Below are 13,888 nucleotides of genomic sequence, written 5' to 3' on the forward strand. Positions count from 1 at the left end.
TCATCACATCTTTAAAGGAGCATAGGGATAATATTCTTATTGAAAAATGAAAAAGTACAGCGAAATTTGTGGAACACGAATCTTGCACTAAAAAGGATAAAAAAAAGAGATCCCAGTGATTCTCCCAGCCAGAGTTGCAGAAGATGTGCCTCCAATTCCTCAGCAGTGCTTTGGATAGACGCAGATCACCTTACGCCGGCGAGGTGTGCAGCAGATTAACAGCAGCACCAAAGCAATGACAAGCGCCAGGAGTAGTCCCGTAAAATTCATCCCACCATTTTCCTCTGACTCAGTGCAGCAAATCTTCCCCATGACACAGAGCGAGCGAGCGAGCGAGCGAGCGAGCGAGAGAGAGAGAGAGAGATTCTAGGAAAGTTGGTAAGGACTTTTTGATGCTGGTGGAGAGAGGTTTTTTGATGATGCTGATGATGATAATTGAAAGAATTATTGGGGAGATCCATGCGGATGTGTGTTTAGTCCCACATCGATTATTCACTGGATAGATTTTGGGTATTTATACAGAAGTAAAAAAACTCAAATAATATTTTTTGGCTAGGCTTGTTGGGTGAGATTTTTGGATTGTTCCAAATGGTATCAGAGTCATGCCACAAGAGTTAACTATGAGCTGATCATGGTGCATGTGATTATGTTTGAATTTGATTTGCAAAGCAACTTGGCTAGTTCTCTATGTGAGAATTTATGTGGGTGTGAGTTGTGTGGACTAAAGGAGACTGCAGCACAAGCATATTTAAGCTGATCACGAGTTGTTTGTGCCATTTGTAATTAGATTTGAATGAATTTAAATTCTTTGCCTGGCGAGAACACCGGAATTTAAAGAAGAGAAGTATGTGAGGACACGCATGGGAGATCCTGGGTTGTGATAGTTGATGGTGGTTTTCTTGATTTCAAAACATCCATTCTTTTACCATGAAGCTGATGGTATTAGTTAGAACATCACAATCAACAGTTTTTGTTATAAATTGTTTTAATTGTTGGCTTGTGAAAAAGGAGAAGACCGCACAGCAACCAGGGCCCCCACCACTACCATTTGAAAGGGTCCAAAATTCTCAATGAATGAATAGAAAGCAATACTTGTACTACAGAAAGAACCCATGTTCAACAAACTAGCCTTTTGTTTATTGGGGATTTCCCTGTTTATCTACTACATTATAAGATAAAAAAAATCTGGAGAAGAGATTCTAGCGTTGGTCAAATTTGTAGTATTCATGCTCAGTACCTCTAAAATGCAAAGCCACATACGTTCTTATTTGTAGTAATTAGTCAATCTTCAGTTCGATTGAGATCACATCCATTGCACTTGCTGAGGCTTAATAATTGTGAAATTAAAAAGGCAAGACACCAAGTTGGCATTCTTTTGGGATGGACCCTGTTGCAACAGGAAAACCCAATGTGGCCCCATATTGGCTTGGCAGATTCCTTATGAACTTGTAATGTGTTACTATGGCTAGTTGTTTTTTTTTGTTACTTTGTTGGAGATACATCAGAATGCTAGCAATTAATGGACCTAAGTGTATACCAAACAAAAAAATTAATGGACCTAAGTTATCAACCATTAAAGCTCAAGCCGAACAGCCAATCAGAGCACCAAACTATCAGATTATGATACTAAAAATTAGCTTGATCGCACGGGGACGTTGTTTCATCACCCTTCCTCACTCTTGTAACCGTGCATAGCAGCAGGAGCACCAAGGTTTTTTTCTTTTTGTTCTGTTTTATTTATTTGTTTATTTATTTGCATGTTTATAATTTAAACTAAAATCTCTTCAAAGCGGATGCAATGATAAGGAAAGTGCCAACCGACAAACTCAAGCTCAGTAGGCCAACCCGTTCATTTGTTGCTTTGTGACCTACCACAAGCACTGATATCCCCATAGCACCACTAGTTTATGACACACGCGTGCATCCATACACGTACATGCTCGAGAGAGAGATTCAATTATTAAACAGATTAGATATGGGTCGGATTGGATGCGGATCGGTCCAAAATACATCAACTCTATATAAATTTTAAAATTTAGATTTCTAATATATCATTGTTAAAACATATGGCCTAACATTTTGAGAAATAACAACAGACTTCGTTAAATTCACTTTGATGGAGAGAATTTTTAAGATGGCAGAAAAAAATATACTTTCTTTTTACAATTCTCAAAGTTGTTTTTGCCCTCAAGATGCCGAAGTCAGAAGGAAATGACCATGAGATTACGACAAAAACTCACACCAGGCAAAAGTGGGATGATGACGGCTACGTATGCATAGTACATATTTTGAAGAAAATATCGGATGTGCTTTTTGACACCTACCAGAACATGGCTACAGCAAAAGAGTTAAAAACCTAAGAAAAGATGCATATCAGAGGATGCAACCGAAAGGTTTATCCATGCCGGTTGGATTATAAAAAAAAGAAGATCATGCTTTAACAAGTAGGTGGATCTTTATGCTTGATGGAGGTGTAATTTTTTAGGAATCTGAAAAACAAACATGTATAGCAGACCCACCATAACAGAGCTTGTGGCTCTAGCTTCAACGAGTAAAGAAGTAGAATGGTTGTGAGATTTATTATATGAGATACCATTATAGTCTAAAGCACTGCCACCTATATTAATAGGTTGGGATAGTAAGGCCACACTATCAAGAGCATAAAATGAAGTATATAATGGAAAATCCAGACCTGCTAGACTAAGACATCAACTATGTAAGACAATTAATTGCAAATAGAGTGATCACTGTTGATTTTGTAAGATCAAGTCAAAACTTGGCAGATCCATTAACAAAAGAACTTGCCAAGAATTTAGTGTTCAAAACATCAAAGGGGACAGGCCTCAAGCCCATATTTAAAAATCACAAATGATGGAACCTTAACTCAACATTTGATACAACATCAAGTCTTGAGTCCAATGAGATAAAAGTACATCATGAGAGTTATTGCAAGCACCATAATCTAATTTCAATACCATCCTAAGGTGAAAGTAGAGTAATCTTATGAGTTATGATACAACATCATAAGGGTCAGATAAGATACTCGACCGAATCAGACTCTAATAGGATAGTTTTTAACGAACTTGCAGTGGTTCCAAGGTGGGTACGGATAATAGAGTGTTGGGGGGAATAAGATTTTTTCCCAAATGACATAAATGCCTCTAAGAAGCCGTACAACTACCGACCCCGGACGGCCGAAGTCGGTGTCCGACTTCGGAACGCCCGACCTCGAGACCTCCGACCTAAGAAAAACCCCGATGTTCGAGGTCTACTCTTGTCAGCCACCTACTACGGCCGTGCGCCTCTGAGGTCTGGCCGAGGACCATACCCTGACGCCCCTCTGGCATTTATTGCGCATGGTCGCTGTAACTCTCCGGCTTACTCCACAATAAATGCGGATCTCCGGCTTACTCCACAATAAATGCGCATGGCTCCTGTCATCTACGGACTCTCAGCTCTCCACGGCAAATCAGCCCAACAGAGTCTAGTCAACTATGATAAGTCTCCGATCTCGGCCATACCTCCGACACCAATGCAATAATTCGCCTGATAGCGTGCTAGTTCGGGCTGTACGACGCCCTCACCGCCGACATCAGTGCAATGATCCGCCTGACCGTGCGCCGACCCGAACGACATGCCGAGCCGTACTACGGCTTCGCCTTGTTACATCGCAGGTAAACCGACCCCCGCCTATAAAAGGGAGCCTTGGCCTCTCAGGAGGGGGTTGGAAGATTGATGCACTCTACAGATACTGTTTATCTCCTTTCTACACTATTTGCCCCCTCCCTGACTTGAGCGTCGGAGGGCCGGCGCCGGAAAACCCGGCCACTGGCTCGTGTGCAGGCACCCAGACGGAGGACGCCGCCAGCTGACGAATCGTCGCCTCGCCGCGTGGACCAGCCGTCCCTTCTCTCCGACCGCCCCAGACGGAGGACGCCGCTCGCCGACGGACCGCCGCCCCGCCGTGAGAACTCGCCGCTCCCTTTCCTCGACCCGAAGATTGCCCTCGGGTCCAATTTCCAGCAACAGTTGGCGCTAGAGGAAGGGCCCGAGTAGCAGTCATGAAGTTGAGAAGTAAGGGAGCCTCTAACGCCTCCCGGCGTCCCCCGCAAAGTCCTGGACACTCTGTCCAGAATTCTCCAACTCCGGCGGACCCGGTTCCTCAGGTCCAGCCGGAACAGTTTGACGCCTTGGTACAGCAAGTCCAGGCCCTGGCCGCCGCCGTTCAGGGTCTGCGGCGCGAGGAAGCCTTACCTACGCTCCCCCCACGGGCTCAGGCCCTGCCGAAGTGTCTCCCCAACGGCCCGGTTTTCCCAAGCCAAAACCTGCATGGCTCCTCCAGAGCCAACAACGAAGAACGAGCTTCCCCCCGGAGGGAGTCACCGGGAGAAGGCTTCGACCGGAGGCCCCAGCTTTCTGAGGCGGAGTCAGCCCCAGACCACCGTGAGCCGGCGCAAACCACGGCGACAATTCCACGAGTGGGGGAGCTCGACCGGAAAGTTGAGCATCTGGAGCGCCAGATTGCGGCGCTCCACAGCAAGAAGGCAAGACAAGAGGGAGACTTTGAGTTCACTACTAAGTCCCCCTTCTCCCGCCAGATCGAGGATGAGCCGGTTCCCGCGAGGTTCAAAATGCCTCAAGTGGAACCCTACAACGGGACGACTGACCCTCTCGACCATCTAGAGAGCTATCGGGCCCTCATGGCCCTGCAAGGGTCCTCGGAGGCCATACTCTGCAAGGCCTTTCCAGCGACCCTCCGAGGGACCGCTCGGCTTTGGTTTTCTGGGCTGAAGCCGAATACGGTGTCCTCTTTTGAGCAGCTCGGCAGGCAGTTCGCCACCAACTTCGCTGCCAGCCGGCGCCAGCGACAGACGTCGGACTCCCTCCTCGACATCAAACAGAAAGAGGGGGAGTCCCTCAAGGAGTACCTGGACCGCTTCACCGCCGCCACATGGGAGGTTCGTGAGCTAGACCAGTCGATAGCTATGTCGGCTCTGAAGACTGGGGTTCGCTCCTACCGATTCCTCTTCTCCATCGAGAAGAGCTTCCCGGCCGACTTCACTGAAATGTTGGTCCGAGCCCGGAAGTATGCCAAGGCCGAGGAGGCAGTTGCATCCAGGCGGGGGGCAATTGAGCCCGCCTCGAAGAAGCAGAAGAAACGCCGCGAGGAGCGCGGCCGACAAAGGAGCCGACCCCCCCGCCGAGAGAAGAACCTCCCCAGACTGAGAAGTCCGCCCCGATAGCAGAGGCGATCTCAGCAAAGGACCCCTCCTCGGCCGAGGTCCCCACCACGGCCTCGGACGTACCCAGAAAAGTATGAGAACTACACACCTGTCAACGCTCCCCGGGCCGAAATCCTGATGGAAATCGAGGGTCGGGACTTCTTCCGACCCCCGCCTCCTATGCGAGACACGGGATTCCCCCGGAATCCCAGGAAGTATTGCCGCTTCCACCGAGATCGTGGGCACGACACGGAGGACTGCTACCAACTCCGGGATGAGATAGAAGCGCTCATCCGACGGGGAGTACTCAACCGGTTCGTGAGGAACCGACCTGAGGAAAGGAGGCCGGCGGAGAATGTCGCACCAACCGAAAATCCGGGCGACAACAGGCCCATCGCCGGCACCATCAACATGATCGGGCGGGCCTTGGCAGGAACGGCCGCCCAGGGAGCACCCCCGAAGCGCCCACGTACTGGTGAAGTCATCTCGTTCTCGGACGAGGACTTAGAAGGGGTCGAAACCCCCCATGATGACGCTGTGGTCATCTCTATGATTGTAAATAGGTTTGATGTAAAGCGTGTCCTAGTTGACAATGGAAGCTCAGCCAACATCTTGTATTATCATGCCTACCAAAAAATGGGATTGACAGAAGGGCATCTCCGGAGAGTCAATGCCCCGTTGGTTGGGTTTACCGGAGATGCAGTCCCGGTTGAAGGTGAGGCTAGCTTCCTTGTCACAGTCGGCCTCGCCCCCCGGGAGAGCACTGTGAGGATGGACCTCCTGGTGGTCCGTCTGCCCTCGGTCTACAACGCCATCCTTGGGCGCCCAGGGCTAAATGCCCTTCGAGCCGTGGTTTCAACTCGCCATTTGCTCATGCGGTTCCCCACCGACCAAGGAGTAGGCGAGGTCCGCGGAGACCAGCTGGTCACCAAGCAATGCTACATGGCGGCCCACACAGTAAAGCAACCAGCCGAGGCGCCGGACCACCCGATGGGCCCTTCGCTGCCCATAGAAACCCTCGACGCAAGGGACACCCTCTGGAAGAAGCAAGTAGAGCCCGGTGAGCTCCTTATTCAAATCCCACTATAAGAAAATTTTTCCGAGCTAACTGTGCAGGTCGGCTCCGGCCTCGGCACCCGCGAGAGGGATTGCCTTGTCAGCTTCCTGCGGGACAACGCTGACATCTTCGCCTGGTCGCCTGCGGACGTGCCGGAAATTGACCCTGGAGTCATGGTCCACCGACTCCAGGTAAGGCCGACCAGCAGGCCTGTGAAGCAGAAGAAAAGAGGCTCTGCTCCGGAACGACAACGGGCTGCAGCTGAAGAGGTGGACAAGCTCCTCGGAGCCGGTTTCATCCGGGAGGTCTCCTACCCGGACTGGCTCGCCAACATAGTCCTCGTAAAGAAGGCCAACGGAAAATGACGTATGTGCGTGGACTACACCGACTTGAACAAGGCCTGCCCAAAAGACAGCTTCCCCCTCCCGAGCATCGACCAGCTCGTCGACTCCACTTCAGGACACCAACTGCTAACTTTTATGGACGCCTTTTCAGGATACAATCAAATCTGAATGGCGCCAGAAGACGAGGAGAAGACGGCCTTCATCACCGACAAGGGCACCTACTGCTACAAGGTGATGCCCTTCGGCCTGAAAAATGCTGGGGCCATCTATCAGAGACTGGTTAGCTAAATTTTTAAAGACCAGATCGGCCGGAACATGGAAGTCTATGTGGACGACATGCTGGTAAAGAGCCGAGCGGCGGAACACCACATAGCCGATCTCAACGAGACATTCGCCAAGCTCAGAAGGTACCAAATGAAACTCAATCCGGCGAAGTGCGCGTTCGGGGTCACCTCGGGCAAGTTCCTGGGTTTCATAGTGACCCAGCGCGGAATTGAAGCCAACCCGGAGAAAATCCGGGCACTGCAAGAGATGTCGCCTCCAAAGACAGTTAAGGAGGTGCAACGGCTCGCGGGGCGGGTTGCCGCCCTGGGAAGGTTCGTCTCTCGGTCAGCCGAGCGATGCCTCCCCTTCTTCAAGAGCCTCAAACGGCCGAAAGACTTCCGGTGGACAGAAGAATGCCAGCAGGCCTTTGAAGAGCTTCGGAGCCTTCTGGCCTCTCCCCCGCTGCTCACCAAGCCCCAGAAAGGCGAGGTCCTTTACTTATATCTGGTCGTCTCCCCAGCTGCAGTAAGCTCAGTCCTCGTCCGGGAAGAGGACAAGCTCCAAAAGCCAGTCTATTACACCAGCCGGGTTCTCAGGGATCCTGAGACCCGATATTCTAAACTTGAGAAGACCATCTTCGCTCTCATCATCTCGGCTCGGAGACTCAGGCCTTAATTCCAAGCCCACACGATAGCTATATTGACCGACCAGCCTATGAAGCAAATATTGCAGAGGTCGGATCGTGCGGGGAGGATCGCCAAATGGGCGGTCGAGCTCGGGGAATTCGACCTCGAATATCGGCCCAGGCCGGCTATCAAAGCTCAGATACTCGCCGACTTCATCGTGGAGTGCACCCTTCCGGACAACCCCGAGAGGCCACCCGAATCCGTAGAGGAGGCCCCGAGGTAGCCATGGGTCCTGCACTCGGACGGGTCTTCGACCTCGGGGGGTAGCGGGGCCGGACTTATCCTCACCAGTCCAGACGGAGTGGTGGCCGAGCAAGCTTTGCGCCTCAAATTCCCGGCCTCGAACAATGAGGCCGAGTATGAGGCTCTCATCGCCGGGCTCAAGCTGGCGAAAGAACTAAGAGTGGAAGACCTGACGGCCTTCAGTGACTCCCAGCTGGTGGTGAACCAGGTCCAAGGAGATTTTGGAGCTAAAGAGCCATCCATGCAAAAGTATCTCCAAAAGGTGCGGGAACTCATATCTGCCCTGAATTCTTTCAATATTCAATACATCCCCAGAGCGGAAAACCTCAGGGCAGACCAGCTATCCAAATTGGCAACCTCCCGCATGAGCGAGCTTCCCAAGGGAACAGCGCTCGAGTATCTTCGGATCCCCAGCACGGAGGAACCCGAGCCCACCATGTGCATCGACTCCGAGCCAAGCTGGATCGATGGGCTCGTCTGCTACCTTCAGGACGGAACCCTACCTCACGACGAGACGGAAGCTCGCCGAATCAAGCGCCAGGCCCCCCGGTATGTCTTATACGAGAATAGACTCTACCGGCGATCATTTACTTCTCCCCTTCTCAGATGCCTCCGCCCCTCCGAGGCGGACTATGCCCTCCGAGAGGTCCATGAAGGGATCTGCGGAAATCACCTGGGGGGTCGGGCATTAGCCCATAAGGTCCTGCGACAAGGATATTATTGGCCCACACTCCAGAAGGATGCAACGGATTTCGTCCGGAAGTGCGATCGGTGCCAACGAAACGCCAATGTCCAGCGCCGACCTTCAGCTCTGCTGACCTCCATCATCGCCCCCTGGCCGTTTGCCCAATGGGGGATCGACATCCTGGGGCCCTTTCCCCTGGCCACCGGACAGAGAAAGTTCCTGGTCGTCTCCATCGACTACTTCACCAAATGGGTCGAGGCCGAACCCGTCGCCCGGATCACCGAGCAAAAGATGCGAGACTTCGTGTGGAAGTCCATAATCTGCAGATTCGGACTACCCCGTATCCTTATATCTGACAATGGTCGACAATTTGACAATGTTCATTTCAGGGAATTTTGCTCCGAGCTCGGCATTGATCACCGTTTCACCTCAGTCGCTCACCCCCAGACAAACGGGGAAACTGAGGTAACTAACCGCACTATTTTGCAGGGGCTCAAGGCTAGGCTAGATCGGTCCAAAGGACAGTGGGTCGAGGACTTGTACAATGTCCTTTGGGCGTACCGGACCACGTTCCGACTGCCCATGGGAGAGACCCCCTTCAACCTAGCATACGGCACTGAGGCCGTCATCCCGTTGGAGATCGGCCTGCCTTCACCAAGGGTGGAGCATTATGACCCCGACACCAATTCTTCCCAGCTCAGGAGCAACTTGGACCTCGTCGAAGAGACAAGAGAGGTTGCCCGGGTCCGCATGGCGAGATACCAACAGCGAACGGCCCAATACTACAACCTAGAGTCAAGCCCAAGCTCTTCAAAGTGGGGGACCTCGTCCTCAGGAGAGCCGAGGCTTCTCAACCGACTGAGCAAGGAAAGCTCGCCCCAAATTGGGAAGGGCCGTATCAGATCGCCCGGGTACAACGACCAGGGGCGTATAAATTAAAGTCCCTAGAGGGGACCCTGATCCCGCGAAGCTGGAACTCCGAGAATCTACGAATGTACTACCAGTAAAACCCCTAGGGGTTCAAGACAATCAGGACAATTGATGCCGGACCAAATCTGGAGGAAGAACTTCAGCGGGATGTTAAACCAGAACAGAAGAAGAGGGAGAAGAGAAAGAGGAGGAGGAGGAGAAGAGGGAAAAGAGAAGAAGAGAGAAAGAGATTAGGTGGGGAGAAAATTTCTAATTCTTCATTAAACCCTAATCATGAAAATAGTTCCCTATATATAGGGCCCAAATACACAACTTGCATAAACCCCCCCTACACAGAAATAAATCCTAATGAACCCACAAATAACACAAATAAGCCCTAAAATGCAAATAAGCCCAGAAATAAAATAAACAACAAATAAACCCTAGAATGCAAATAAGCCCAGAAATAAAATAATAAAATAAATATGTAAATAAACGGGTCTGGCTCAATCCGGGGGCTCAGGATCATCTGGATGAAGGGCTCTGATGTCCCCATCAACTCCTCCCGGGTGAGAAAAACTCGACCCCATCGAGTACAGGTCTGGCCGGCTGTCGTACTGCTCCAGAAGATCGGGGTCAATGCGCTGCAACTGTGCTTTGGAAATCCACGTCACATCAGACTTTGGTCGACCTTTCCACCGAACAAGGTAACGTTGGTAACCACCGTTCCTGCTTGAAATAACCTGCTCATCCAATATATGTTCTATTTGTTCTCTGCGTGCATGAAATTTGGGAGGTGGTGGCTCAACAGCAGGTAATAGGGCAGGGTGTCCAACATGGGCAGGTATATCAATAAAGGGGTCAGAAGGCAGGAATATTATCTTTTTGTATGGGACTAAATCTTCAATATTAAATGTCGCACTAATCCCATAGTCATCAGGAAGATCCACAACATATGCATTCGAACTGGTTTTCTTTAAGATTTTGAACTGTTCTGCACTACAAATTTGCAATTTCTTAAACGTTTCCGAAGAAAGTCGTTCAAACCTAATTCTTATCATGACGTAATCTTTTTCACTTAACTCCTTATAACGTCTATGTAAATCAGCAAAGAATTTATATTTTAAGTCATTAAAGTGACTACAATTGCTGATTTCTTGATGCAATGAATGTGGATGTGATGCAAATGATTGTGTAGACTCAAAGACTCTATACTGATGAGACATGAAAAACAGGTCTATGGGTTGCCTAGGTTTGTGATCATGCACCAATTCGAATGGACGATTACATGCAAACTCAACTGTTGGTAACATTAAATTTCAGGTCCTAGCATATGCATTCGGTCTGAGCCTATGATGTGGAAGGTTGGACAGGGATGCTCTGGAAACTAGATCGATTGCGCGTTGGATATCACGCATTGGAAAAAGTGCATCCGGAAGATCATCAGGGAGTGCATCATGAAACTCCTCTAGAAGAGAAACTACTACTGGGGAATGTTCAAGGTTGGACTCTGCATGGGTATCTTTAGCTACAAGTGCCAATTCAGGTGACTTGCTCTCAATATCTGTCACTACCTCTTCCACAGTAGTGATGTGAAGTGGCTTGGTTGTACTTAGATCAATAGTCTCCCTTTGGGAATCATTTTGGACAAAGTCTAATTCTGTAGGTTCGTCTTCAAAGTCTTCTTCATAGTCTTCTATATTTGGTTCATAGACTTCTTCGACATATTCGGCCTCTTGGTTCCTAACTTCTGGTTCAGTAATCGGGTAGGTCTTAGTGGAACATTGGGGCGCTATATAGCCGAATTGTTGACACCTAGAGTATTGGGTTTGGTGCCTAGGAGAGTGGGGAAGGACTACAGGTGGTGCGACCAAACCGATTTTAGGTTGGACTGTAACAGGGGTTGGCGATTTAGGGGTCCTAGAATGTTGCACGAGCTCACGGATCTCTTGTTGGAATTCTTTGTATCCAGCCCGTATGGCAATGATCTGCTCCCTGATAGACCTCAAAATGTCGGAATTCATGGTAGCTACAGGGGTTTTAGGTTGACTGAGATAGTACTCCATATCACTACAGGTTGGCATGCAATGAGGACACTGGGTGATGATATGAAATGCAGTGTCACTAATGAAACCCTAATAACTATGATGTAAGACCAAATTTGATGCAGGACAACCTACTAATGCAATCTATTATGATTTCAGAAATCAGCAAGTCTTCACAAAAATAACTTAAAATTTAAATGTTGCTGATTTTTACTTTGGTTATTCAGAATTAAGGATTAAGATTATTCAATTTAAGAAATTAGATTGCAATCAAGTAGTACAGTTGTTCTGATCCTAAATCAATCTGATCGAAGAATGTTGAGAAGCATCCAGTTGTTAGGGTGTGCTAATTTAATATTTAGATTTTTAAAGGGCAAATAGGATGGGTTTGAAAGTAGGGATTCTATGTTCTGAATTTTGACAGCAAAAGTAAGTTTTCAAAATGTGGCTATCATGCAAGAGAACTAGAACATAATTAAATGAACAAGCTCAAGAAAAAGTGGAAACCTATCACCTGTCGGAAAGTAGACGACCAGAGTCGTTCGCCCGTGGCTTCTCAAGCAATGGAGACGTCGTTGGATGCAGCGCAGAAACTCAGTGGTGTTGATTGCTGAACTTAGACTGTTGCATGATTGAAGTGGACGCCGAGGAGAGATGACCGGCTAGCGGTTGAAGTTGTGGAGAGGAGATGCTACTGGCGCACAAGTTGATAAAGAGCCTACTGAAGTTTGATGTGGGGACTGGTTGACCTTGGGTCCTCTGGAAGGGACTTCAGGGCGGGCTTGTTGCGGCCCGCGGGTAGAGGGGACTGGGGGTTGGGCCCGAAGGGGCCTGCGGCTTGATGGTCCCGAGGGCCTTGTCTGCGGGTCAAGGAGGGGGAAAGGGGTTCCAATGGGGTGAATGGGGATTTGGGTTTTAGGGAGGGGCGATGGGCGGTGAGGAGGATGGAGGAGCGCGTTGCAGCGGCGACGGTGGCGAATGGCGTAGTGGCGGCGAAGGGAGGGCGGAAGCTTCGGCAGCGTTGATGGTGAAGGCCGAGGGCGGTGGCCGCAGTCGGGGAAGCGCTGCGGTGGAGGTCTCGAACGATGGCGGAAGGCGGACGGCTTGGCGGCGAACGATGGGGCGGCAAACCGCGGCGGAAGATGGAAGCGCCGACGTCGGAAACGGCACTGTGGTGGAGGCGGAAGCGGCGTGCGGTCAGGGGAAGAGAGCACGGCGGAGGGTTCGGCGGGGAACTCAGGGCGGAGCGGCACCGGCGGACGCGGCAGAGACCTCGGTGGCGACGGGAGGCGGCTCGGGCTTGGGCGGCGCGGCTGGAACCGAGCGGCAGAGTGGCGGTGGCGCGACGGCGGAGGAGCGACGACTGCCACGGCTCGGGGAAGACGAAGAGGTAACTCTTTTTTTTTTTTTTTGTTACTCCTTTTTTTTTTCTTTTTTTTTTCTTTTTTTTTTTTTTGACTTACTGGATGTGGACCCGGGCTATCGGGTTTTGGGGTAACGGGTTTAGAACTTACCCGTTACCACTCGTCTTCAACCTCTCGACGGTTCGGGAAGACGCCGATCTTCGAGGCGGCGGCTGCGGGCTCGGGGCAGGTAACACGATGGCTACTCCGTGACCTGCGGCGGCGGCGAGATCACGGCCACGACTTCGTGGGCTGAAGCGAAGCTCTGCGGCGCCGGACGGCGGCCGGCGAGGGATGGCCGGTCACGGTGGCAGCCGAAGGCGGCTTCCGGCGGTGCAGGCGGAAGCGGGGTGGCGCTGCAGGCGGTCTGTTCGTCGGCGGAATTCGGTTCGAGGTGGTGGCCGCAGGTGGCCTGCGGCGGCGAGCGGGAGTGATGGTGGTCGCGGCTGTGACTGGCGGTGAAGGATCCCGCCGCAGAGGTTTTCCCTCTTTTTTTTTTTTTTTGAACAGACTGACAGAGGGAAAGAGGCCTGTTCTTGTTGTTGATGGTAACCGAGGGAAAGAAAAAAAAAACTGTTGATGGATCGCGGCTTTGGCAATAGAAGCAAAACCGATAGCTCTGATACCAAGTTGATGCCGGACCAAATCTGGAGGAAGAACTTCAGCGGGATGTTAAACCAGAACAGAAGAAGAGGGAGAAGAGAAAGAGGAGGAGGAGGAGAAGAGGGAAAAGAGAAGAAGAGAGAAAGAGATTAGGTGGGGAGAAAATTTCTAATTCTTCATTAAACCCTAATCATGAAAATAGTTCCCTATATATAGGGCCCAAATACACAACTTGCATAAACCCCCCCTACACAGAAATAAATCCTAATGAACCCACAAATAACACAAATAAGCCCTAAAATGCAAATAAGCCCAGAAATAAAATAAACAACAAATAAACCCTAGAATGCAAATAAGCCCAGAAATAAAATAATAAAATAAATATGTAAATAAACGGGTCTGGCTCAATCCGGGGGCTCAGGATCAT

At 50.2% G+C, this 13,888-nt stretch overlaps 1 protein-coding gene across 1 annotated transcript; it reads right to left on the bottom strand.

Moving 5' to 3' along the window:
* Positions 1-8: 8 nt before the first annotated feature.
* Positions 9-409, bottom strand: LOC148702663 (uncharacterized). The gene has a single exon (XM_088702784.2). It carries the CDS (start codon positions 310-312, stop codon positions 160-162), a length of 153 nt encoding a protein of 50 aa, XP_088558910.1. The 5' UTR covers positions 313-409; the 3' UTR covers positions 9-159.
* Positions 410-13,888: the final 13,479 nt, after the last annotated feature.

The sequence above is a fragment of the Phoenix dactylifera genome, chromosome 8 (assembly GCF_051530095.1).
Source record: "Phoenix dactylifera cultivar Ajwa chromosome 8, Ajwa_hap1_PhDact_Kaust_v1.1, whole genome shotgun sequence".
Lineage (NCBI taxonomy): Eukaryota > Viridiplantae > Streptophyta > Magnoliopsida > Arecales > Arecaceae > Phoenix > Phoenix dactylifera.